Source organism: Cynocephalus volans, chromosome 9, assembly GCF_027409185.1.
Source record: "Cynocephalus volans isolate mCynVol1 chromosome 9, mCynVol1.pri, whole genome shotgun sequence".
NCBI lineage: Eukaryota > Metazoa > Chordata > Mammalia > Dermoptera > Cynocephalidae > Cynocephalus > Cynocephalus volans.
The window spans coordinates 135,487,477-135,515,203 of record NC_084468.1 but is presented as its reverse complement, the minus strand read 5'-3'; the positions used below and the strand labels follow the sequence as shown (position 1 = coordinate 135,515,203).

The following is a 27,727-nucleotide window of genomic DNA, read 5'->3' as shown; positions in this document are numbered from 1 at the left end:
CTTAAAGATACCAAATTCCACAAAAAATAGCTCTCTCTGTTCCATCTGCTATTTTGCAATGTGATACCCTGACATCACTGAAGTCACCACCAAAGAAAGCCTTCAACAGATGTGTTCCCTGGACTTTGGACTGCCAACTCCTGAAACTGTAAGCAATAAGTTTCATTTTCTTATAAATCACCCCATTCCAGGTATTGTGCTATAAGCAACAGAAACGGACTAATACAGAAAACTGGTACCAAGGAGTGGGGTGTTGCTTATAACAGATACTTGAAAAATGTGGAAGTGGTTTTGGAACTGGGTAATGGGTAAAGGCTTGAAGAATCTGAAGGAGTGGGCTAGAAAAAGCCTAACTGCTGGTGGGAATTTAGAAGACAAGAAAACTAGGGAAAGTTTGGAACTTTTTAGACATTGGTTAAATGGTGGTGAGCAGAATGCTGACAGAAATACAGACAGTAAAGGCCATTCTGAGATCTCAGATGTAAATGGGAAGGGACTTATTGGAAACTAGGGCAAAGATCACCCTTCGTATGGACTGGCAAGGAACTTGGCTGCATTCTGTTCATGCTCCAAAATTTTATGGAATGAAACTTAAAGGTGCTGACCTAGAGTATTTGGTGGAAGAAATTTCTAAGCAGCAAAGCATTCAGGAAGCTGCATGGCTACTTGCAACAGCCTATACTGAGTTATGGCAGAAAAAGCATGACATAAAGCTACAATGTATAATTAAACAGGAAGTGGAGCATGAAGATTTGGAAAATTTGAGAGCATTTTCAGGAGGAAAATCCAATGGTGCAGCAGAGGGACTGGTAAGCATGGCTATGAGGCAGCCAGGTGCTAATAGCCAAGAAAGACAATGGGAGAAAGGCCCTAATGGCATTTCAGAGATCTTGAAGGGTGAGTCTTCCATAGAGGCCCAGAAGCCCAGGGAGACAGAATGGTCTTAGGGAACAACCCTGAAGCACCCTCCATGGGCCCGCTGCTCAGGGACACCTCAGGAAGCTCCTTCCATTACCAGCATCCTGGCTGCTTTGGCTGCTCCAGCTGTGGCTAAACTGGCCCCAGGTATGGCTGGACCAGCAGCTTTGGAAAATACAAGCTGGAAGCCTTAGTGGCATCCACATGGTGTTAGGTCTGCAGGGTCACAGAATGCCAGAGCTGTGGAGGCTTGGGAGCCTCCATCCCAATTTCAAAGGATGTTTGGAAAAGCCTGGGGACTTAGGAAGAGATCTGACACAGTGGCAGAGTCACCACATAGAGCCTTTGCTAGAACAATGCCAAGCAGAAATGTGGGGTCAGAGTTGCGGCAGAGAAACCCCATCAGTGCCATGCCTAATGGAACCATGAGAGCAGGACCACCATGGAAACCCCAGAATTGTGGAGTTACCAGCGTGCAGTACCAGCCTGTGAGAGCTAAAGCATCATCTGAGGCCAGAAAAGCCATAGAAGGAGAACTGCCCAAGGACTTAGGGACCCAATCCCTGCACCAGCATGCAGACGACGTTTAACATGGTGTCAGGGCACACGATTCGTCAGCTTTGAGATTGAATGCCTGCCCTCCTGGGTTTCAGACTTGCTTAGGACCTGTTACCCCTTTCTTTTGGCCTATTTCTCCCTTTTTGAATGGGAGTATGTACCCTATAGTTGACCCACCATTGTATCTTGGCAGTAGATAACTTGTTTTGATTTCATAAATGGGACTCTGGACTTTTGAATTGACATAACACTTTGGGATGGAATGAATGTATTTACATGTGAGAAAGATATAAACTTTGGGGGCCACAGGCAGAATGATATGGATTGTGCCCCCCAAATTTTATGTACTGTAGCTTGATCCACACCGTGACTCTGAAGAGGGTGGGGAATCCTATTATGGTAATTGCAAGGTGGGGCCTTGAAGACGTGATTAGATAGTAAGACCATGCCCTAATGACTGGATTAATAATGGTGGTCAGGGGCGTGGTTCTGAGGGTTTTAAAAGGAGAGCCCATGAGAGCCTCTCTCTGCTCCACCATTTTGTAATGTGGTATCCTGCCATCACTGAAGTTACCACCAAAGAAAGGCTTCAGGTGTGTTCCTTAGATTTTGGACTTCCAGCCTCTGAAACTGTAAGCAATAAATTTCATTTTCTTACAAATAAATTAAAAAAAAAAAAAGAAAAAAACACAAAAAGAAATGTCCTTTCTTGTGTGGAAGAGATACTAAAAATTATAAATCAGGAACAGAATTATTAAAATTTCTAGTAGCAATTTTTATTTCTTACTAAAAATTATCTGAAGAAATTATGCCTAATAAAGATGGAAAGAACTTCCATTGAGAAAATCTGGCTTGATTTTCATATATCACTTCTCATGGTTTTATCTCCTAAGAAAAGTCCGTTTTGGAACATTAGTTAGGCATAATTATTAAAGTCTATAATAAGATAATTATGCCACTAGATAATGATCCTCTGGCTTACTATAGAAAAACAATGAAATTATTCTTCTTTCCTCATTAACAAAAGGATGGGAGGTTTTTCACTCATTAATAAGGGAGAGGTAAAAATACCTTTTACAAAACTAACATTTTAACAAACTGAACATAACTTGACAATACTAACTAAAATAGCAAGTAATGTCACTTCAAAAAAGTTCTGTCATCACATTCTTTATACATTTCATCTTTCTTCCATCCTGTATTTAAAAACAATGACAAGAGTAACAAACTACAAATGCAGTGCCCTGTACTCCCTACTGTCAAAATAGTCACTTAACTGTTATGTTATGGCTACCACTAATGAGTGTCTCCAACGAGCCAGCCACTGTAGAGGGTGTAGTATATACGTGATGTCACTGAAGATTTTATTATTGCCATTTTAAGATCTAGAGGGACTAAGTAATTTGGCCATTTGGTAAATGGCAATATTCCTAGTTGAATCCAGGTCACCTGGATGCCAAAGCCTGTGTTTTCCTGTGAGAACCTTGCCTAAGCATCACACAAATGTATTAAATTTGTAAATATTTAGAATACTAATTAATACATATTCAGAACAATTTCAAGTATCTTTGAGAAAAAAAAAACTATTTCAAGCAATATAGCATACACTTAGCTAAGACTATTACTTTGACATGACATATTAGAATAAAATGTTATTTTTCATCAAGAACCTCTCAATGCAGACATGAAAATTCCTGAAATAAATAAGAACATTTGACACTTTAAAAAGTGGAAACATCTGAGATAGATATTTATGGAAGTATAAACATATTGATGAAAATGTATTTGTACAGCAAAACCAGCAAAAAAAATTATCTACACAAAAAATAGACAATTGGTCAAATATTTACACATTTCAAGGAAAAATCAAAACACAAATATTATTTCACACTTATAACATGACAGTCCTGTATAACTCCTGCAACCAAAGGTGTTGAGAAAATAGAATAGTTTGGTCAGAACCCTCGCCTTGAGTCCAGTTGGGTGTGGTTTTAGCACATCCTTTGTAAGCAAATTGTGTGTGTGTGTGTGTGTGTGTGTGTGTGTGTGTGGTTTGTGTGCATGTGCGCCAATGTATCTTTTTAGTTTTGTTGCTATTCTTGTGTTCTAGAGAGAGAGAGAGAGAAGTTTTAGTGAAGCAAGCCTAGAGAGAGAGAGAGAGAGAGAGAGAGAGAGAGAGAGAGAGAGAGAGAGAGAGAGAAGAGAGTAGTTTTAGTGAAGCAAGTGGGCGGGCATCTGCCTTGGGCATCCACCCAGCACAGGCATGCTTTCCAACCTATGGTTCCAAGGACCTTTTGGCCGGTTTACCTAGCTCATAGACCTGTGTGAAGGGGTCTGGTGACCCAGCCTGGTGTGTGTGTGGTCTGATGACTCAGCTGGCATATGAAGGGTTTGTGACCCAGTCTGTGAATGGGCTTGAGGGGTCTGGGAACTCCAGACCCAGCCCTAGCTCAACAATTGGCCCAGTCAGCAGGATTACCAGCCGGTAAAAGAGCCCGACAACTGGTGTGGTCAAGTAGCTTTACAAATGGTGTCAGGAACAGGATAAGAGTGCTACAATTGGTGATGTCGACAGGATTCCAGACATTAGCCCTAGCCGTGGCTCCACAAAATGGAAATAAAAAATCAAAGATAAAGCAGACTCTTTTTGGTAAAACCCAAAAAGAGTTGGTGTTATAAGGCTGAGCTCTAACCAACTGAGCTAACCAGCTAGCCCTGTCTGTAGCTAAAACATCCTATTTTTATCACTAAGCCTGTGATGGACCCTATTGATTGACTGATTTATGTAACCCACTTCCAATCCTCTTCTTCTATTACCCATTTCCACTCTAGTTTTCCCTACAGGTAGAGGTAGCAGTATGACACCATTGCAGCCAATAAGATTTAAGCAAAAGTCTGTTGAAAAGCTTTCAGGAAAGCTTTTGTTTTCCTGGTAAGAGAGACAGACAGACATTCCAGCGACTTCCCTTCCTTCTCTTCCTGCCTCAGATATGACAAGAGGAACTGTTACAGCCATCTCTAGACCATACTGGAAAGGCCAAGAAAACCACGAAGATGCTGACTGATACCACTGAGTCACTAATCAACATCAACAGATACATACCTCCATAGTTTATGTGAGAAAAATAAATTTCCACTTATTTAAGTCACTGTTAGTAAAAAATTTCATTACTTACAGATGAAAGAATCAAATATATTATAAAATTTTAAAGCTGACAAGAACACGGTTTAGAAGATGGTCAGTTATCTGATGTATTCAAATGGTTAAATGCCTACTCTATAACAGCCTTAGTGTTACATTTTGGGAGGAGAAAGCTGAAGAAGATATAGTTCTTAGTTTGTTAATAAAAGAGAGAGATGTGTAAATGTGGTAAATGTGATAAACACTCTAACAGAGCATGAACAAACTTCAGTAATAGCGCTGAAGATGAACAATGAGGTTTTCTTTTCTTTTTGTTGTTTCAGAAGCTAAAGTCTAGGTTTAAGTCAAAAACAATATAACACCAGCAGAATTAGCCCAGATTGGACCTCTCCAAAGGGCCCTGACCTATCTACTCTGCTATTGCACATACACATGTACAGTGACTATTATCACACTGGGTAAAATCATCAAGTTTCAGCTAAAATTCTTGAAATAGCTATCAAGAAGAAAAAGTCACCTCTTTTAATAATTTCTATATATCCTTCAGCACACAAAGAAATACCATTTCACTTGGGAGTTTCCACAATATAAGTAATCTTTAAGCTCTATATATACTTGCAATAAAATAACAACAAAGACTTATGGGAAAAGGATCTGGTTGTTTATATCTTCTGTTGAGCTGAAATAGCTGCTTCTACTATCATCCAAATACTAAAACATATTTACATATATTTCAGAAGAACTAGCAAATTAAAACATACATTAACACTTTTATCATCTCCTCATAAGGCTTTTCTTACTCATTAAAATTATTAATTTATGTGAAAAGGCTTCAGAAATGCATCTGTGTCACTCCTACTTAGAGAGGCTAGTTTAACAACTATTTCTTCAATATAATCCAAATATTTATTTCAGGTTTGCAGAAATAAATTACTACACTTCAAATTATTCTCAGGGGCTGACCAGTCAGCTAATGTGGTTACAGCAAGAGGCTGATAACACCAAGGTCCAGGGTTCAATCCCTGTAGTGGCCAGCTGCCAAAACAAAAACAAAACAAAACACACATGAAAAAAACAAAACAACAACAAAATATTCTCAGCAAAATTAATGGTAATATCTTAATCACATATACAGGGGAGAAAACTTTTTACTTAATACCAGAATGTAATAATACTATTTTCTAAGCTTATAATTGTTTTAAGCAATTAGGTCAGCAAAAGAATATAAAAATATTCTGGCAGGAAAGTTTTCAGCTTCCCCTGCTTGGTGTACATGGTAAAATTCAACCAACCACTAAAACACTCCATAATATGACCTCAACCTAATTTCCAACCTTATTTTTCCATTACTATATAACAAAAAATTGCATATTCTTCTCAAGCAGGTCACCAACTATCCACTGAAAGCAAATTTCTTTAAATTTTATTTATTTGTGGGTATGAGCATGGACTATGGAGTCAGAATGTCTGGATTTGCATCTTGCCTTGCCATTTACTAATATTGTCATTTTGGGCAAGTTATTCAACGTTTTGGTGTCTCAGTTTTCTCACATATAAAATGGAGCTGATAACAACACCTACTTCATGCAGGTATAAGAATCAAAGACTATAAAACATGCAAAAGCTCTTAAAACTGTACATAAGTGCTCAATAAATATTTCCTCTGTTCCCTCTCCCTCAGGAAACTCCATCCATCTAAACCTACACAACTTTCAGCTCAAAATAACCATTTCTAAGAAGTACCCCTTAGCTATATAAATTTATAAAAATCCTCTAAACTTGTACAACAACTAGGACCCATAGCAAAGACAGTATTTGGCAATGACAATATATTTAACATAACATTGTTAATTCACTTTTCATAAGAAATTAATTAACTATTAAGGTATTTATCTTGCCTTACTAAGTATAAATTCTCTGGCCATGAACCCCAAAGAACTTAGCACAGTATATGTACAGAGTAGGTTCACAGTAAATATCTGCAGAAGTTAAGGCAACCCATACACAGTTCATGGTTTGTTTGCTATCTTAGCAAATGTTAAAGAGAAACGTAAATTATAATCATGAGGTTTTTCAATTGTCTTTAATAATGACCAACACATACAACCTAAAGGCAAGGCAGAAAAATAGTTCTTTCCTGATTTAATTTTCAGATCCACTATAAGAATATCCATTCTCAAGAGACAAATACATTCCTGACATAATTGAAATCACTGGCAGAACCAAAGCAGAACGGAATGATAAAAAAACAAGAAAATTAAGAGCCCCCCTATCCCCCACCCCAATCTGGAAGTAATTAACAAAAACTTAAAGGAAGTTAACATTATACTTTGGCAATATGTAAAATAAACTGATCCTTCACTACAACCTTGAATTTGGAAGCCAGTTCAATTCAACATTAACTGAGTGAGTGCCTTCTATCCTTATATAAAGCCACCATCTTTTGCAGCATTTTTCATCTCTAACACTCATTTAGGCACTTAGTCATGTACAGTATTACTTTTCACTATTTCATGTTATCTTACCTTCAGCACAGGTTACCAGTTCTTTCTTATAAAGTTGACTTCTACTTTTTTGAATTACCTTCAGTGTCTCGTAAAACATTTTGCACATGGTAGACCATCAAATATTTGTTCTGACTGAGCAAATAAGCTTACAGTAAATACTCCTGGGTGAGTACTGATTAGCTGAATCATATACTGAGGCCACCATATACTGAGTACCTAAATTACCAGGCATCTTAAATGTATCACTTAATCCTCACCACAACCCTTGGAAGTAGGTATAACCTCTCTTTTACTAATTGAGAAACTGAGGTTTTAAAACGTTTAAAGCCCATTTTTACAAGACTGTACAGCTAGCTAAGAAGTGAATCTCTGATTTCAACCCATGTCTGATTTCTAACCACTTCTCCTCCCATTAAGCCATATTGCTTGTCTAAAATAAGTGATATTTAGAAGCATGGTTGAGAGGCACAGTATGATACTGACATGACTTCCCAATTTTCAGTGAAAGAATAGTAGGTTTATGTCAGTGAAAATGGGACTAAGGTCTTTTTGTTTTTGTTTTTAAATATGAATTTTTTGAAAATAGTTACTTGTAGCAAATATCAATGGCTATCATCCTTCTGCAAATGACGTATCAAACCCACATTCTTCATTGATAAATTCATTTGCTGGAATGCTTAAAACAGGAGGGATACGGCCTACTGCCTATGTGTTAGCTTTTGACTTGAATTCTGAGTTAGCATGAGTGTAAGATTAAGCTTTGACCTCCAGCTTTTAAGTGGGAGTGGGGTGTGTCACAAAACACACTAAACGGCAACTCTCAGACCTGTAGGGAGAGGAGTATATTGACAGTAAGTAATTCACGTGATATCTTTGGCAAATTTGGCCTAGGTTGTCAACCCCTTACTTACATAATCTTGTTCCTAGAAATCCAGAGTAGTGAAAATTAGAACATCCTATTCCTCAATCATTCAGAATAAATAAATATGGACATTAAGTTCAATTTTAAAAGTTAGATTCACTGTGCTAGCAAGAATCTCTTGCTAACTTATTTTATTTTTACTTTTTAATTTTAATATTTACTTGTACATATTTGTGGGGTGTACGGTGTGTTGTTTCAATACATGCATATGCTACACAATGATTCACTTAGGGTAGGTAGCATAGTTCTGTACCTGTTCGTCTACCACTTCTCCTTCCTATTACCCCTCCTCCCCTCCCAGCCTCTGGTAACCATTATTCTACTTTCTACTTCTATGAGAACCACCTTTTTTTTTTCTTAAGATTCCACATGAGTGAAATCATGCACTGTTTTTCTGTGCCTGATTTACTTTACTTAACATGACCGTTTCGAGTTCTACCCATGTTGCTGCAAATGATAGGACATCATTTCTTTATTTTTGGCAGCACCTCAGTAGGGAGATCTGAACCCTTGAACTTGGTGTTACAAGGCTGTGCTCTAACAAACTGAGCTAACCAGCCAGCCCATCATTTCTTTTTACAGCTGAATAGTATTCCATTGTGTATATTTACCACAGGTTTTTTTATCCATTCACCCGTTGATGGGCATTTAGGTTGATTCCATCTCTTTACTATTGTGAATAGTGCTGCGATGAATATGGGAGTGCAGGTGTCTTTTTGATATACTGACTTCATTTCCTTTGGGTATATACCTGGTAGTGGGACAGCTGGATCATAAAGTAGACCTATTTTTAGTTCTCTGAGAAACCACCATATGTTTTCCACAATGGCTGTACCAATTTAAATTCAACGTAGGAAGGGTCCCTCTCCTACACATCCTCACCAGCATTTGTTATTTTCTGTCTTGTTGATAACAGCCATTCTAACTGGGGTGAGATGTTATCTCATTGTGGTTTTAATTTGCATTTCCCTGATGATTAGTGATTTTGAACATGTTTTCATGTGCTTGTTGGACATACTTATGTCCTCTTCTGAAAATGTCTGTTCAAGTTCTTTGCCAATTTTTAAATTGGGTTATTTGTTTTTGTGCTGAATTGACTGAGTTCCTTATATTCTAGATATTAGCTCCTCATCTGACGTGTAGTTTGCAAACACTTTCTCCCACCCTGTAGGTTGTTTCTTCAGTTTGTTGATAGTGTCCCTTGCTGTACAGAAGTTTTCCAGTTTGACGTAGTCCCATTTGTGTATTTTTGCTTTAGTTGCCTGTGCCTTTGTAGTCTTGCTCAAAAAAGTGCTGCCCACTGCCATTTCATGTAATGTTTTCCCATGTTCTCCTCTAGCAGTTTCATATTTTCAGGTCTTAACTTTAGGTCTTTAGTCCATTTTGAGTTCATTTTTGTGTAGAGTGAGAGACAGGAGTCTAGTTTTAATCTTCTGCATGTGGATTTCCAATTTTTCCAGCACAACTTATTGAAGAGGCCGTAATTTCCCCATTGTATATCCTTGGCACTTTTGTTGAAAATCAGTTGGCTGTAAGTGTGCAGGTTTATTTCTGGGCTCTCCATTCTGTTCCATCGGTCTATTTGTCTATTTTTATGCCAGTACCATGGTGTTTTGGTTACTATATCTTTATAGCATATTTTGAAGTCAGGAAGTGTGATGCCTCCAACTTCGTTCTTTTTGTTCAAGATTGTTTTAGCTATTCAGGGTCTCCTGTGGTTCCACACAAATTTTAAGATCATTTTTCCTATTTCTGTGAAGAATGTCATTGGTATTTTGACTGGGATTGTGTTGAATGTGTAGATTGCTACAGGCAATATGGACATCTTGATGATGTTAATTCATCTAACCCAAGAACATGGGATATGTTTCAATTCATTTGTGTCCTCTTCAATTTTGTTTACCAATGTTTTACAGTTTTCATTGTAGAAGTCTTTCACCTCCCTGGTTAAATTTACTCCTAGGTATTTCATTATTTTGGTAGCTACTATGAATTAGTTTTCTGATTTCTTCTTCAGCTATTTCATTATTGGTGTATAGGAAGGCTGTTGATTTTGTATCCTGCACTGTACTGAATGCCTTTATTAGTTCTATTAATTTTTTGAAGGAGTCTTTAGGGTTTTCTAACTATAGGATCATGTCATCTGCAAATAGGGATCGTTTGACTTCCTCCTCTCTAATTTGGATGGAAATTTACTGCTTTCTCTTGCCTTACTGCACTAGCTAGAACTTCCAATACTATGTTGAATAAGAGTGGGGAAAGTGGGCATCCTTGTCTTGCTCTAGATTATAGAGAAAAAGCCTCCCATTTTGTCCATTTGGTATGATTTTAGCTGTGGGTTTGTCATATATGGCTTTTATTGTGTTGAGATACATTCCTTCTATACCTAATTTGTTGAGTGTTTTTATAATGAAGGGGTGTTGGATATTATCAAATGCTTTTTCTGCACTTATTGAAATGATCATATGGGGCTGGCTGGTTAGCTCAGTTAGTCAGAGTACAGTGTCATAACGCCAAGGTCAAGAGTTCAGATCCAATGGCCAGCTGCATAGATTAGATAGATAGATAGATAGATAGATAGATAGATAGATAGATAGATAGATAGATAAACAAATTTGAAACGATCATATTTTTTCCCCTTCATTCTGTGATGTGATGTATCATGTGTATTGATTTGCATATGTTGAACCATCCTTGCATCCCTGGGATGAATCTCACTTGATCATGATGTATGACCTTTTTAATGTGTTACTGGATTCTGTTATGTCTGTGTTCTTTAGGGATAGTGGTCTGTGGTTTTCTTTTTTTGTTGTGTCTTCTTCCACTTTTGGTCCGTGGTTAATGGTGGCCTGCTAGAATGAGTGTGGAAGTATTCCCCCCTCTTCAACATTTTGGAAGAATCTGAGAAGAATTGGTATTATTTCTTCTTTAAATGTTTGGTAGAATCCACCAGTGAAGCCATCTGGTCCTGGGGTTTTCTTTGTTGGGAGACTTTTTATTACTGCTTCAATCTGATTACTTGTTATTGGTCTGTATGGGTTTTCTAGTTCTTCGTGATTCAGCCTTGGTAAGTTTTATGTGTCCAGGAATTTACCTATTTCTTCTAGGTTTTCCAGTTTGTTCGCATATAGCTGTTCATAGTAGTCTTTTATGATTCTTTGTATTTCTGTGTTTTCAGTTGTAATGTTTCCTTTTTCATTTCTGATTTTATTTATTTGAATCTTCTCTTTTTTTTCCTGTTTAGCTAAACACTTATTGATTTTGTTTATCTTTTCAAAAAACTGTTTCAATCTTTTGTATTTTTAAAAAATTTCTTATTCATTTATTTCTGATCTGACCTTTGTTATTTCTCTTCTACTGATCTGGGGTTTGGTTTGTTCTTGTTTTTCCAAGCTCAGGTGTAATGTTAGGTTGTTTATTTGAAGTCTTTCTTTTCTGAGGTAGGCATTTATTGCTATAAAATTCCTTCTTAGAACTGCTTTCACTGTATCCTATTGGTTCTGGTATGTTGTATTTTCACTTTCATTTGTCTCCAGGAACTTTTAAATTTCCTTCTTAATTTCCTCTTTGACCTATTCATTGTTTAGGAGCATACTGTTTAATTTCCATGTATTTGTACAGTTTCTAGTATCCCTTTTGTTGCTGATTTCTAGTTTTATTCTGTTGTGGTTGGATAAGGTAGTTGATATGATTTTGATTTTTAAAAATATGTTGAGCCTTGTTTTATGTCCTAACATATGGTTTATTCTAGAGAATGTTCCATGTGTTGCTGAGAATAATGTGTATTCTGCAGCTGTTGGATGAAATGTTCTATAAATGTCAATTAGGTCAAGTCGGACTATAGCAGAGACTAATTCTGTTTCCTGGTTAATCTTCTGTCTGGATGACCTGTCCTTTGCTGAAAGTGGGGTATTAAAATCCCCAACTATTATTGTGTTGGAGTCAATCTCTCCTGTTAGGTCCAATAGTAATTGCTTAATATAACTGGGTGTTCCAAAGCTGGGTACATACATATTTGGAATTGTTATATCCTCTTGTTGAATTGATCCCTTTATCATTATATAATGACCTTCTTTGTCTTTTTCTTTTTTTTACTTTCTTCAGCTTGAAGTCTATTTTATCTGATATAAGTATAGCTACTCCTGCTCTTTTTTGGTTTCCATTTGGATGAAATATCTTTTCACATCCCTTCACTTTCAGCTGGTGTGTGTCTTTATGGGTTAAGTTTCTTGTGGGCAGCATATTTTTGGTTCTTGTTTATAATCATTCAGCCAAGCTGTTCTTTTAATTGGGGGCATTTACTCTGTTTACATTTAGAGTTATTATCGATATATAGTGGCTTGTTACTATCATTTTGTCCATTTTTTTCTGGTTGTTTTTTGGTCCTTTTTTCTGGTCTCACTGCCTTCCTTTGTGGTTGAATGGTTTTCTATAGCTTTACATTTTGCTTTCTTGCTATTTAGTTTTAGAATGTCTCTTACACGTTTTTGTGTTATGGTAAACATGAGGCTTACAAAAAACATGTTATAGTTATAACAGATTGTTTTAGACTAATAACAACTTAACTTTGATATCTAAGAGAAAAGAAAAAAACAAAGCCAACTCTATGCTTTGGCATCATACCTCCCTACTTTTTGACAATTTATTTGGTTCAAGTTACATCTTTTAATATTGCCTATCTCTTATATAGTTGTAGTATTAGTGTCATGTTAAGTCTGTCCTTTAGACTTCATTCTAAGGATGCAAGTGGTTTATACACCACCCTTATGACACTTAAGTATTCTCAGATTGTGAATTTACTTCACAAATGAATTATGTACCTTCAAATACTTTCTTGCTGCTCCTCAGCGTGGTCATCTTTCAGACTGAAATAGTCCCTTTAGCTTTTCTTGTCGTGCATGTCTAATGTTGGTGAATTCCCTTAGCTTTTGTTCGTCTGGGAAAGATTTTATTTCTCCTTCATATTTGAATGTTAATCTTGATGAATAGAGAATTCTTGGTTGACAGTCTTTTTTTCCTTCAGAACTCTAAATATGTCATCCCATTCTTTTCTAGACGGTAGGGTTTCTACTGAGATACTGAGAAATCCACTGACAGACATATTGGAGCTCTGTTGAATATTATGTGTTTCTTTTTCTCTTGTGGCTTTTGGTATTCTTTGTCTTTGGTTTTTGATTACTTGTTTATGACGTGTGTTGGAGTGTTCTTCCTTGGACTGAAGTTGATTGGTGACCTCTAAGCTTCCTGCACCTGGTTGCTGTCATTTTTCTCCATTCTTGGGAAATTTTCAGCAATTATTTTCTTGAATATGCTTTCTACATCTCGTTTTCATCTCCTTCTGGTATCTTCCAGTATGCCAAATTACGCAGAGGTTATTTTGCTTGAGGGAGTCCCATATTGGCTGTATTTCTGCTTCATTTTTTCTTTTTCTTTTTTCTCCTCTGATTTGATAACTTCATATGTTCTATCTTTAAGCTCACTGAATCCTCTGTTTGATTAAGTCTGTTGTTGGAGCTTTCTATCAAGTTTTTCAGTTCAGATAATATATTCTTTATTTTTAGAATTTCTCCTTTTTTTTCTTTTTTAATTGATTCAGTTCCTTTGTAAAGTTTCTCATTCTGCTCCTGGATTGTTTTCTAGATATCATTTAATTTCCTATCTGTTTTTTCTTGAGACTCCCTGAAGATCAGTAAGAGGGTTATTTTGAATTATCTGTCAGACATTCCATAAACCCAGTGCTCCTCTGGGTCCATTGCTGGTCCTTCATTTGTTTTCTTTGTTGGTGTCATATTTCTCTCTTCTTTCTCTATCTTTCTGCCTTTATATTGCTATCTGAGCATACGAGGAGACTGCTACCTCTTCTAGGCTTTATAGGTGTCTTTGGTGGTGTTAGACCTTTACTGGTTAATATCAGAGCTTTGTCTCTGGTATGTGGTTTTGGTTGATTCCAAAATTGGGGTAACTTTCTGTGGGGACCAGCACTTAAGCTCTGTGGTTGCGCTAAATTGCTACTTTGCTATTGATTCTCTGGGAAAACCTTTTTGTATGCACCGGATTCTAATTGTTGGCCTTTTAATCATTTCCAGGTCTTGTGAGGTCAGATACACCTGGGCTGTGTGGGAATTCTGGCCCAGGACTGAGTTTTATATAAACCCATGATTGAGCTTAGAAGCAGATCCTTTTCCAGATGAATCTTCGATGAGAATGCAGCCCTGGCCAACAGTTTGACCACAGCCTTACGTAAGACCTTGAATCAGAGGTGCCAACTAAGCCATACCTGGGCTCTTTATCCACAGACACTGTGAGATATCCATGTTTGTTTCTTGAAGTCACACTGTTTTGGAGTATGCAGTTTTGTTACACAGCAATAGATAACTAAGATCTAAATCACATTTATGTAAAAGTCTGCAAATCAAATGACTCTATTTAGAATACATTCAGCTACAAATAACAGGATACTTAAAACTGGATTAAGTGAGGGCTTAATTCTCTCAAGTAGTATAAAGTCCAGGGGTAAAGAAGTCCAAGGCTAGTACACTATCTCAAAATGCCACCAGAAACCCAAGATCTTCTCAGCCAAATCTGCCATTCTTTGGGAACAGGTCTTCATCCTCATGCTTGTCACCCTAGTGTTGCAATAGGATCATGTCACAGAAAAGAATAAAAGAAAGGGGACTTGTCCAAATTATAGAAACAAAGAAGGGAAAGTAGCTTTGTTTTTATCAGGAAAGCAAAAACTTTCTTAGGAAACTAGAGGCTAGTCTTCCACTTACATCTCATTTATCAGGACTGTTTTTCCTTCATCACCCTTAGTTGCCAGGGAATCTGAGAAGATGAGCATTTTTCAGTAAGACACACTGTTCCCTCAACAAAGTAAGTGTTTTGTTAGTAAAAAAGGAGACGATGTTTATTAGATAGGCAACCAGCAGTATTTGCCAAAGCAACATATTTTATTTGTGGTAAAACTAAAAATATTACAGAGTTTAGAGAAGGGCAAGAACACTATGAGCTATGGGAACTTAAGAAGGTTTCTGAAAGGAGAGATGTTTAGAATTTGGCTAAGTAGAGAGGAAGGACAAAGAAATTCTCAAAAAGGAAAAAAGCAACAACAAAAAACAATGAAGACAGGAAAATGCAATAAGGCCTAAAAGTAAATTAAACTGTACAAATTTATAATTACATAACTAAGTTTTTAAAAAATTGTGGTGTGATGAATATACATGTTGTTTACTAGCAGGAAAGAAAAAGGCAGCATCATGTTTAAGACATAAAATATGGGCACAGGATCTGAATAGACATTTCTCCAAGGAAGACTAAGTAGCCAAGAAGCACACAAAAAGATGCTCAACATCATTAGTCATCAGGGAAATAGAAAACCAAGCCACAACGAGCCAGCACGTTATATTCACTAGGATGGCTACTATCAAAAAGTCAGATAATAACAAGCTCTGAGAGGATGTGGCGAAATTAGAACCCTCATACACTACTAGTGGGAATTTAAAATGGTATAGCTGCTTTAGAAAACAATCTAGCAGTTCTTGAAATAATTAAACATAGAGTTATCATATGACCCAGCAATGCTTCTAGGTATATACCCAAGAGAAATGAAAACACATGTCCACACAAAAACTTGTACAAGAAAGTTTAAAGCAGCATTATTCAGAAGAGGCAAAAAGTTAAAACAACCCAAATGTCCATCAACAGATAAATAGATAAACAAAATGTGATATACCACATAATGAAATATTTGGCCACAAAAAGGAATGATGTATTGATACATACTACAATGTGAATGAACCTTGAAAACATGCTAAGTGAAAAATGTCTGTCACAAAAGACTACATTTTATATGAAAGGAGTTATAAAAATGTCCAGAACAGAGAAATCTATAGAGACAGAAAGGAGATCAGTGGTTGTCTAAGGCTGAATATTGCAGTTGGGCTGAGAAGCTTGGAAAATAACAGCTGGAGGGTACAGAGTTTCTTTTTGAGGTGATGAAAATGTTGTAAAAATTGACTGTAGTGATGATTTCACATTTATCTATGAACATATTAAAAACCATTACATCATATACTTTAAATGGGTGAATTGTATAGTACATGAATTATAGCTCAGCAAGACTATTAATAAAAGAGGATAAGGTAAGTATCCTTAGTATGTCTGCCCAGACACAGCCCTTTCTGAGACATCTATGTTCCATTCTATCCCACCCTAGCAGCCAAGGGGAAAATGGAGGACATTATGGAGGGGAGAGTAGAAAGACAGGCTGCCTGTTTCTAGAAGCACTGATTAAGAATGAGGACCCTGGACTCAAAATACCCAAGATCAAACACCAATTGCACACACTGTGTGACCCTGGATAACAAATTACTTAATCTCTCTGTGCCTCAGTTTCTTCACCTATAAAATAAATATAGTCATAATACTAACCTCAAAATATTGTGAGGATTAAATGAGATAATACATTTAAAACCACAGTTCACTTCCAGACACTAGTGCTCAATAAATATCAGTTGTTAATATTATTCTTGTACATTTTCCCATTCCTGTTTCTAGTTCATTAAAATGAGCCCACTAGTAATGTTCTAGTACTCTCAACCAATAACACTCTAATTACAGACCTTCAAAGAAAATGTGGAGCAAGTTGAGAGTGGGGATACAGTGAAGATTCCCCCATATGCAGTGAGATTAATAAAGCAACTGGTTAAATTATTAAGACTTCTCTTTGAATTACAGATTCATATTTTTAACTCCTTTTGATATTTCTACTTCTTTGTCTAAAAGCTACTTCAAACTAACACAGTCAAAACTGAATTTGTGATCTTCCTTCTAGAATCTGCTCTACCAGCTACTCAACTAAAAAATCTTGAATTCATCTATGACTCTTATGGTAGGCTAAATATCATACACCAAATATTAGGTCCTAATCCCTGGAATCGGTGGATATTATTTTACATGGCAAAGATATTACAGTTATGATAAAAGATCTTAAGATGGGGAGATTATCCTGAATTAGTCCTAAAAACAATCACATGTATCCTTATAAAAGGGAAATCTGACACACACTGAAAGGTAAAAGGCAATGAGACCATGAAGGCAGAGATTGGAATTTTGTGACCACAAGTCAAGGGATGCTGGCAGCCACCAGAAATTGGAAGAGGCAAGGAACAGATTCTCCCCTAGAGCCTCCAGAGGGAGTGTGGTCCTGCCAAAACTTTGATTTTGGCCTAGTAACACTGACTTTGAACTTATGGCTACCAGAACCAGAGAATATTTTTTGTCATTTGAAGCCACTAAGCTTATGATAATTTGATGTAGCAGCCATAGGAAGTTAATACAACTCCTTTCTTTCCCTCGCATTTCACATCCGTTCCATAGGGAAATCCTGTTGGCTCTACCCTCAAACTATATCCCAAATTAAATAATTTCTCACCAACCTACTGCTACCACCTTGGTACAAACTACCATTCCCTTGTAGCGGGATTATTCTAATAACTTAAGCTACCTAGTCTCCTTGCTTCCATCCTTTTGTTCACTAATGGATCCCAAGTGCCTAGAACAGTATCTGCCACACAGAGGATAACAGGTATTCAATAAATTTGTTGTTTTTATTCTGAATCTGTAGTGATGATTTAACCCCCCAGAGGGGTTAATTTCCTGATGTGGAATGCCTCTTTCTTGAGGGTTCCAGGAAATTAACCCTTTCGGGTGTCTCAGTGCTCAGAAGAAATGAGCTTTGAGTAATCCTTTGCATCTCTGTCACCCAGGGGAAGAGAGGTGACAAAGAGAGTGCAACAAAATGGTGCCCCATGTGAGGCATTCTGGCTCCACGGATCAGAGACCAACCTGCCAAGCCTTGGAAAGAAAAAGAACATCCGCTACTCATCCCATCAAGGGAAGTCCTGGTAAGGGAGACTAACCCCGGTAAAGGGGGTCACAAGCAGTTCTCGATTAGGGGTCCACGGCTGCAGCAGGTCAAGTTAGGTCTTTTCAACCCCAAAGGTATTTTTCCCTTCTTTTTACTTTTAAAATATGGATAATTCTTTAACAAAAGGGGAGACTGAACATACAACTCCAATGTCTCCTTAAAGCAGCAGGCTGTAAAATAACTGAACGGCAGCTTGTAAAGTTGTTAGTGGATATTAAACAACCATGTCCTTGGTACCTCAAGGAAGGGAGCCTTAACATAAGAATTTGGGAACCATTTGGTCACTGGTTAATTATGCAATGGGTCTCGTTAAGGCTTCCCACCTAACAACTTGGAATCTATGTCAAGTCGCTTTGAAACCTATCAAGGCCTTAACAAAAAACTAAGACATGTTTATGTCACCGAAAAAGGATAAAACTTAATCTTTGCTAGTTACTGAATAAACTTTTAAATTGGACAATCTAAAGTAAAAGAAGTTAATATTTCTTTGCAATGTTGGTTTTGTTTGAGCATGTTTTCCTATCTGCACAATGCTTCTCTTCTCTCTTTAAAGCAATGGTTCTTTTCTTGACCCTGAGGCTTTATGAGAAATGCAGCCATGGCATGCCAACCATACCTCCTTTTGGGTATGCTGTTTTTCTCTAAAAGCCCCCAGAGTTAAATGGCTTCATCTCTGATTGGTGGCTCAGCCCTGAAGCTCAGTAACCCATCTGAGAAACAAAAACTAGACTAAAATCTACCTGTTTAACTAGATGGTCTCAAATTTCCTGGCATTGAGCTGGTTATCTTGAACAGACTTCTAAATTTTCTTCTAGGCTCATCTATGTATTTCTTCACAAAATCCTATGGTAGAGTTCTACGCTATTTTCTAAAAAGAAGAAAACCTTCTCTGCATCTCCTTGAAAAGGCTTGCATACTTTGCTTTACAATGTAAATTTGTTACCTTGCTTTCCGGGTGAAGCCCCACAGATAAGCTTAAACATTCTTTAGAATCTAAACCTGACTGTCCTTTTATACTAGTGAGTTTTTTTTATTACATTTTAAACAAAAGCTATAAGATCCTTATTTGTTTTTGTTGTTTATGCCCGTATATATACATATGTGAGCTGTATGTTATGTCTACATGTTCATGTCTGTATGTGTGTGTGTATTGTCTGCATGGTACCAAATTGGCTTAGAATTAATGCACGTTCATTAAATAAATAAGTATCCTTTTCAAGTTCATGTGACTTTAATTTTCTAAAGTTTTGTTAAAATAAATACATCTTCAAAATTTGATTTAAACCTTTTGCCTAAATTTGTCTTGAGGTCAATATGCCTCAGCTCTGCCTTCTGGCCATGCTGGAAGAAACAATATCTTTTAGACATTACCTTCGTAAATGCTGCCCTCTGCCTCTCTGGATTCCATATGGCCCTAAATGCCACATGGAAACCTGAGACCCAGGATGGCTAGTGAAAGGGACCTATGCTCAGTATCTCATAGGCCCTAATTAATATTAACTGATAAGGGTATAGATTTTATACAACAAGTTTTTTGGCTGTGAAACTATAAATATTTATTTGGTATAAATATTTATTTGGTAAAAATAGCTGAGGCTTAAACTGGGTTTTGTGTAATCTGGTCTGACAAATAGACCCCCATTTACTAACCTGAACGTATAAAAATGTTCCTGTCAGCATACATCTTTGCCTGGGTTTACTAATCAAACAGGATTACATTTGTCTTTTCTAGAGGTCTTTTAAGTTGTGCATGATAATTTCTTGTGCTCTCTCCATTTGAAATCCGTTGTCGCTTTAGTTTTTGTAGTAATTTGTGATCATATTCACCTAAGTGTTTTAAGCCTTTGTTGTTTGACAAACTTTCCAAAACTAAATTCTGAAAGCTCAACCTTTTGATTTAAACTAACTTTGAGGAGTCCCAAGGGCCCTGGAGCTTCTCAAAGGATATAGAAGAGATGTATCAAAACTAATTGGCTTATTTGATAAATTAGACTACATGGGAAAGCACTGTCAGTATTGAGATGTTATTAATATGTGTTTCAAAATTTTGTAAGGTTCTTGGAAATCTGTGTCTAGATATAAATGCTACTTGTCATAATCTTGGTTCAATTATAATTTTAAAATGTTATGTCTTCAAATATTTCATAAAAAAACCCAAAAAACTCTGATAGGTACACTTTCCTGACTAACTTTGTCAGCACCACGCTCAGCCAGTGAGCGAACCGGCCATCCCTATATGGGATCCGAACCCGGGGCCTTGGTGTTATCAGCACCACACTCTCCCGAGTGAGCCACGGGCCGGCCCTTTCCTGACTAACTTTGAGTTCATACCTTCAAACTAAATTTCCAAAATTCTAACGAAGAAACTGATGGGTCTACGAAATTACTCACCAAAGTCAAAACAAAAGTTAATTAATGAACTGATTAAAAAGAATTATGGGTTTTTACAATTTCCTTATTTTAAGACACTGCTGGTTCTCTTAATGTTTTGTTTCCCAAATTTAAGACTCTGTCTCTTAAGCTATCTCTAACTGACAACAGCTTGGTAAAATATCATTTAAAACAGGAATAAAAGCATTTGTTTTCTCTCTATTTGATTTCGCCCAAATTTAATAACTTTAAGTATCTTTATGATTATTATGACAATGTGGCTATTTTCATAACTTCAATAAAAATTAACTCTCTCTTTATAACAGGATGTAATTTAAAACTTTGGTTATAAGACAGCATGTCTCTTCTAAATTCCTGACCCCTCTTCATGTTGCCGTAATTTGGCCTAACTGCTGTTTCATCTTGCTGCTTCATCTTTCCCCCTGATGTGGGACATGACAACCTGGGAATGAGCCTTCCCAGCCTTGAGGGATCTATGCAAAGAAAAGTAAAACCTTTTCTATCATCAATGCTTTTATGAGGAATGCTTTGATCGTAAAGGGGGAAATAATATCTTGTCTACGAAAGCAGTTCGCTAAATTTTCTCAGCCTTAAAGAGGGTGCCTATGACTTGGATGAGACATCCTGTTCCTAAACAAAAGATTTATAATTGATCAAAAAATTTTACAAAGATTAGATGCTTTGAAAGCAGTAATGTCCTGGATGGGTGAACACCAACAAACTCTCTGGACTCAAAATCAACTATTATACAGAACAGAACGCCATTCCAGAGTTTCAACAACTGGCAATATCACCCCAATTCACACCACCTGAAATGATGCTGATGCAACAGCTCTGAGAGATGATGACATCATCAGTCCCCACCTGGAATAAATTAAAAGGACTTGCCATGCTAAATGATACTTTGCTTTAACAAAATTCTTTTGTCTTAACTGAGAAAACTTGATCTATAGCTTTTGCTTTTTCTTTTAATTAAATAAATAAAATGGGGGAGATGTGGAGTATACTAACATTTATAAAGCAAATGTATTTCACAGGGCCTAGTTGCCAAAGCCCTGTAGTTTCAGGTATAATGTAACTTTTTAAAATTACATATAGAAATGTTAAGCTTGCAAAAGACAGGAAACTTTCCCCAGGCTAAAGTCTCTGATGTAGATAAAGAATTGTAATACAGCAAAATTGCTGGTTCAAGGACAGACTGGAGCAAGTTAACCTACTGATTGATATGTTAAGAAAGTTGCTTTATTATTATGCAAAAATACTGAGGAAATTGCTGTAGGAAAAGACAGTATTTGCTAAGAACAAGCTTTTGTTGGAGGATCGACTTAACCTTTTGCAAATTGCATTATAGAATGTCACTTTGTTATTTCACTGGTGCTACCAGTCCTTGTGTTCTTTGTAATGATTAAATCAATTGAATTTTCTTGTGAAACTTCCTTGTGTTGACAATAAAAGGGAAAGGCTAAGTTTAAATCAGGCTGACGCATTCAGTTTTTCTCCTCCTAATGGGGAAATTACTGAAGTGCAATCCGTCCAGGCCTCAATGCATACATAGTGCTTGAGTAATCGCATAATTCTTTTTTTCGTCTCTATTACATAAGGAAAAGAAGTGTAACAAATCAGTGCTTCCAATTTTTGCTGTCTCAAGGAATGAGAAGACTTTAAACCTAGGTTTAATTACATTAACATCTAAAATCACAGTTTTAATAAAACTGATTTCAATATGCTAAATGATCATAATTCACTGGTATATAGTGTGCTGTTGGAACATGAATGAGAATAATGGACTAACCTGTCAGGGAAGGGTTTCCTAATCACAACTGACACATACAAATGTCACATCAAACATAACAATGACATGTTAAGATATATAGCCAAGCTGAAAAGAAGAAAAGAACTATCCCCAGGTGACAGAAATGAGAGAAAACAAAGTCAAAGCAGTAAGGGAAAACTGATGTTCTGTGGCCCAGTGAGTTCAGATCTGATACATGCATTGGTGGCTAGGGTCTGGGATTCTAACATGCACATGAGGAAAGGAAATGAGAAGGGTCATGAGAGGAGAAGAGTTAGAACTGGGCTCCCACATGTAGCTCAAACTGCTAGAGACTCAAAGTATCAGAAAAGTCCAGGGAAAATAACAAGGAGCTTATCTTGCAGTTTGCTTGGGGGTGAGGGGGAGGTTGCCTATAGAAAAACAAATCGTTAGATCCATGCCATGTTTAGACATGCACAATGGATTATATACAGTACCCATGTGGTACTGAAATTGCAAACCATAAAATTTGTCCATTAACTACTAAAGTACCTAGAGTCTCTCAAAGAAACAAGCCTGAAACCACTATTTCACAAACCAGAGCACCTGTGGCTCCCACAGAATAAACATCACCAACTGAACAAGAGCTCATAAATAAAAAATTAGAAAAACTTATAGAGAAACAAAACACCACAAAGGGTAGCTGGTAGATACATAAATCAAATTAATAGCCCTCCCAAATTTTGAGGTATTTAAGTAATCTTAAAATATAAAATAAGTGTGTTCAAAATTATAAAAGATAAAAATAATAGAAGTAATAATGAGAGAATAGAGTAGTGTAAGAAAAACAGGATAGGCAGAACCAAAAACGAACCAAACAGAATTTCTAGAGATGACATATAATCATTGAAATAAAAACCACAATGAACAGTATAAGTAGCTGATTAGAAATAGCTATTAAAAAATCATAAGTGAAAGAGAGCTGAGAAAATTAACTGTAATGAATTACAGAGATGCAAAGATATAGGAAAATAAAGAGTGATTAAACAACATGGAGGATAAAATGAGGAAGTCCAATGAATGCCAAATAGGAATTCCAGAAAAAAAGAACAGAGATAATAGGGAAGAGGAAATTATTTAAGTAATACTACCTGAGAATTTTCTAGAATAGACTTAAATCTTTAAAGAAATAAAAACAAATGCAAACTCTGACTCATCATGGTAAAACATCATCAAAACATAACATCAAACACTAAAGGAAAATTTAAAAGCCACTATGGGTTGAATGACTGTTCCCTCTAAAACACATGTTAGAGCTTAATTTCCAATATGGTATCTGAAAGGTGGGGCCTTTGAGAAGTGATTGGATCATGAGGACTATGATCTCATGAATGGATTAATCCATTCACAGTGTTATGGGTTAGTGGTTTAAGGAGTTATCACGGAGTAGACTGAGGGCTTTATAAGGTGTGGAGCATACTAACATTAATAAAGCACATGTATTTCATAGGGCCTTAACCTTTAGCATAGTAGGGCCACAGTCCTGTAGTTTTAGCAAGGCCAAAGCCTTGCAGCTTGGGAACAGCCTAACCTTTTAGTATTGCACATAGAAATGCTAAGCTTGGGAAAAAACAGAAAACTTTCACAGGACTAAAAAGTCTCTGGTGTGGATATGAAAATTGTAACACAGTAAAAGAGCTTGCTCTAAGGGCAGACGCTGTTGGTGCAGCTAAACCTAATTATGAAAAAATATGTGAGCTAAAATCTTCAAGGCTACTCTGCCAATTAGTGGTTAGTTCCACATTTCACCTTCAACTGCTTCTCTAAGTTTCCTAGGGAACTAAGTGTTGCCACACCAGTTGGTTCTTTTGTATGTCACATGGCTTAGTTTTATGACTCCCTTGATGGTAAATTGCTTAAAATATTTTTAATTTGCACCTGCTTTAATGAAAATTGTTATGTAGCCAGTTTGTTTATGTTTTTACTATGACTGATTAACCACCTGTGTTCTTTTCTGTAGCTTTTTGCCTGGATAATAAAAACTGAGAGAAAACCTACTTCGGGGTTATTTTCCAAGGAATGCTTCTCTCTTGAAGAAGTTGTCTCCTGGAATTAACCCCTTCTGGGCCTCTCACTGCTCTGAAAAAATGGGCTTTGAGTAATCTTTTGTGTCTCCATCTCTGTCACCCTGGGGGAGAGGTGACAATAAGGAGAGCAAATGAGCACATTAAAACGCTCTTGCCATTCTTGCCATGTGATACCCTGGTCACCACAGGACTCTGTAGAGTTCTCACCAAGAAGAAGGCCCTTACCAAATGTACCCTTTGGACCCTGGACTTCCTAGCTTCCCAAACTGTTAATAATTAGACCCCTTTTCTTTATAAATTACCCATTTCAGCTATTCTATTATAAGAAATGGACTAATACAAAAGCAAACAGAAAAGGGATTACTAAGGAAAACAAAAAAGACAACTAGATTGATGGCAAACGTCTCTCATTAGCAACAATAGATACCACAATACAATAAAATAATATTTTTTAAATGCTAAGAAAAAGCAACTAAGAATTCTATATTCAAGAAGTGATGGAAAATTAGGCATTTTCAAACAAAGATTGAGAGAGTTTACCACTCTTAAACCCTGGCTGAATAAATTACTAAAGAATGTCCTTCAGTTTGGATTCCTCCTTGAAATATTTAAAAATCCATAACATAAGATGTAAAGAATCACAAAGGAAATAAGTCCTGTTAAAATACAGTTACTCTGGACATCCATGTACAAAAAATAAATATTTAGACACAGATTTCCCACCTTTCACAAAAATTAACTCAAAATAATAATAGGATAATAAACCTAAATGTAAAATGCAAAACTATAAAACTCCTAGAAGATAACACAGGAGAAAATCTATATGAACTTGGGTTTGGCCATGACTTTTTGGATACTACACCAGAAGAACAATCTGTGAAAAAAGAATTGATCAGTTGGACTTCACTAAAATTGAAAACCTCTGTTCTGTGAAAGACACTGTGAAAAGAATGAATAGAGAAGCCACAGAGTGGGAGAAAATCTTTGAAAAACACATGTCTGACAAAGGACTGGTGTCCAAAAGATACAAAGAACTCCTAAAATTCAACAATATGACAACAAAAACCCAACTGAAAAATGGGCAAAAGATCTAAGCAAATAGCTTCTCTCAAACAGGTGGCAAATAAGCATATGAAAAGATGCTGCACATCATATGTCACAAGGGAATCGTAAATTAAAACAATGAGATACCACTACACACATATTAGAATGGCTAAAATATAAAACTGACAAATGCTGGCAATGATATGGAACATTGGGAATGCAAAATGGTATAGCCACTTTGAAAGACAGTTTGGCAGTTTCTTATAAACAAAACATACACATACCAATACAATCCAGCAATCATGCCCTTTGGTATTTACCGAAATGAATTAAAAACTTATGTCCACACAAAAACCTGCAGACAAATGTTTATAGTAGCTTTATTCATAAGAAGCAACCAAGATGTTCTCCAATAGCTCAGTGGATAAACAAACTGTGGTATATCTGTATGATATTATTCAGCAATAAATAGAAATGAGCTATCAAGCCACCAAAAAACATGGAGGAACCTTAAACGCATACTGTTAAGTAAAAGGGGACAGTCCAAAAAGCCTACATACTGTATAATTCCAACTATATGACATTCTGGAAAGGGCAAAACTGTGGAGACAGTGAAAAGATCACGTGGTTGCCAGTGGCAAAGAGGGATGACCAGGTGTAGCCTAAAGGATTTTTAGGCAGAGAAACTAGTCTGGTATGATAATGTAATTGTGGACACATGTCATCATGCATTTGTAAAAATCCAAACAATGTACAACACAAAAACTGAACCCCAATGTTAACTATGGATTTTAGTTAGTAAGTTAATAAGTTATCAATATTGGCTCATCAACTGTAACAAATGTACCACACTAACACAGGATGTAAATAATAGGGGAAATTGTGTACATGGTGAGGAGGGTGAAGGAGTAGGTATTTGGGAACTCTCTGTACTTTTCCATCAAGTTGTCTGTAAACCTAAAACTGCTCAAAAAAAAAAAAAAAGTCTATTGGTTAGAAAAAGAAATTAAAATATTAGAAAACAATATCATGACATGTGATAACATGAAAGTTAAAACATTTTAAGGTCCTTGTACAGTTTAGGAGAAAGAAAGATGTTGAGTACCTTTAGACTTTGAGTCAAATAATGTATGTTAAAAACATAAGGGAAACCACTAAACAAAAAGAGATTAAGTAAATGAAAATCTTTTTGTTGTGTAGCAAATCTACTTATTTTTAACTGTGGTAGTTTACCTGAAATTCCAGAGCCTCCAACTTACGTTTCCTGGCATGAAGAGCTTTACTTGGAAATGCCCAATAATAATTAGAAGTTCCAATCCTCTCACAGTCAACCATACCATCATCAACTAAACTTTGAAGGACTTCTTTCACTGACATAGCAGCTAGGAGAGATAATTTTTAAGACTGTATGTTAAGAAACACTATAAATAAAATTAAAAGGCAAATAACTGGGGAAAGAGTTGCAAAAAATATTACAGATCAAGAGTTAATAAGCTAAATAAGGAGCTCTTAATGGCAAAAAAAGACATAGAAAAACAATAGAAGTACATTAATGAGCATCTACAAAATATGCATGGCCAATATATAAGAAAAATGTTCAATCCCACTAATAAATAAGGAAATGTAAATAAAGCAATGAGATATGACTTCTTGATTACCAAATTTAAAACACTAAAACACATAAGGAAGAACTCAAGGAAATGGGCACTCTCAACATGGGCTGAGAAATGTGGCAGTATGTATCTAAAACTTTAGATTTATGCATTTTTTTATGGAAAAATTCCCCTTTTATAAATTCAGCCAAAGAAAATAATGAATATGCATATACTTGTCAAAGCATTGTTTTCAACAGCAAAAACTGGAAACCAGTCCAGTAACTGGTTTTTTAAAAGTATTTTATTGCAGTGAAATACTATGCAATCATTTATGTTATAAAAGAATATTCAATGACATGAACATATATTCAAAATGTATTATATAGAAAAATAAAGTTAAAGGACAGGATACACTAATGTGACAGTGGTTATCTTTGGATGGTAGTAACCAGCAATTTTTATTTCTTTCTTTTTGCTTCTTTTTCCCTCCCCCAACAATGAACATCACCTTTTGCTAAGAAAAATAAAACAAAACAATTATGAAAAATTAAACAATAAAGAAATAAGCTAGATGCTATAGTTAGGGTTAAGATTAAAAATCAGAAAAAGGTTTTTAAAAATACCATGTAAAAATGCAGTCACATTTCATAAATGTCTGAAATCCATTAACAATTTTTACTTTCTCTGTACTAAGAAATATATCCATATTTCAATGTCCATTTTAATTTTTCCTAGAACAGATCCCCAAATATATTACTAACACTATTAAAAAATTATTAAATTTATAATTTATTTTATTTAATTATTAAATTATTATTACTTAAAAATTTAAATATTTATTAAATAAAATCAACATCAAATGTGCAAAACATTCAACCCCAC

At 36.1% G+C, this 27,727-nt stretch overlaps 1 protein-coding gene across 1 annotated transcript in view; it reads right to left on the bottom strand.

Annotated features, from left to right (window-relative positions):
• Positions 1 to 27,727, bottom strand: part of MND1 (meiotic nuclear divisions 1) — a 76,904-nt gene that overhangs the window by 36,125 nt on the left and 13,052 nt on the right. The window contains exon 4 of the mRNA XM_063108731.1: positions 26,484 to 26,632. Coding sequence (XP_062964801.1) covers positions 26,484 to 26,632 — 149 coding nt within the window. The remainder of the gene's footprint in view (positions 1 to 26,483; positions 26,633 to 27,727) is intronic.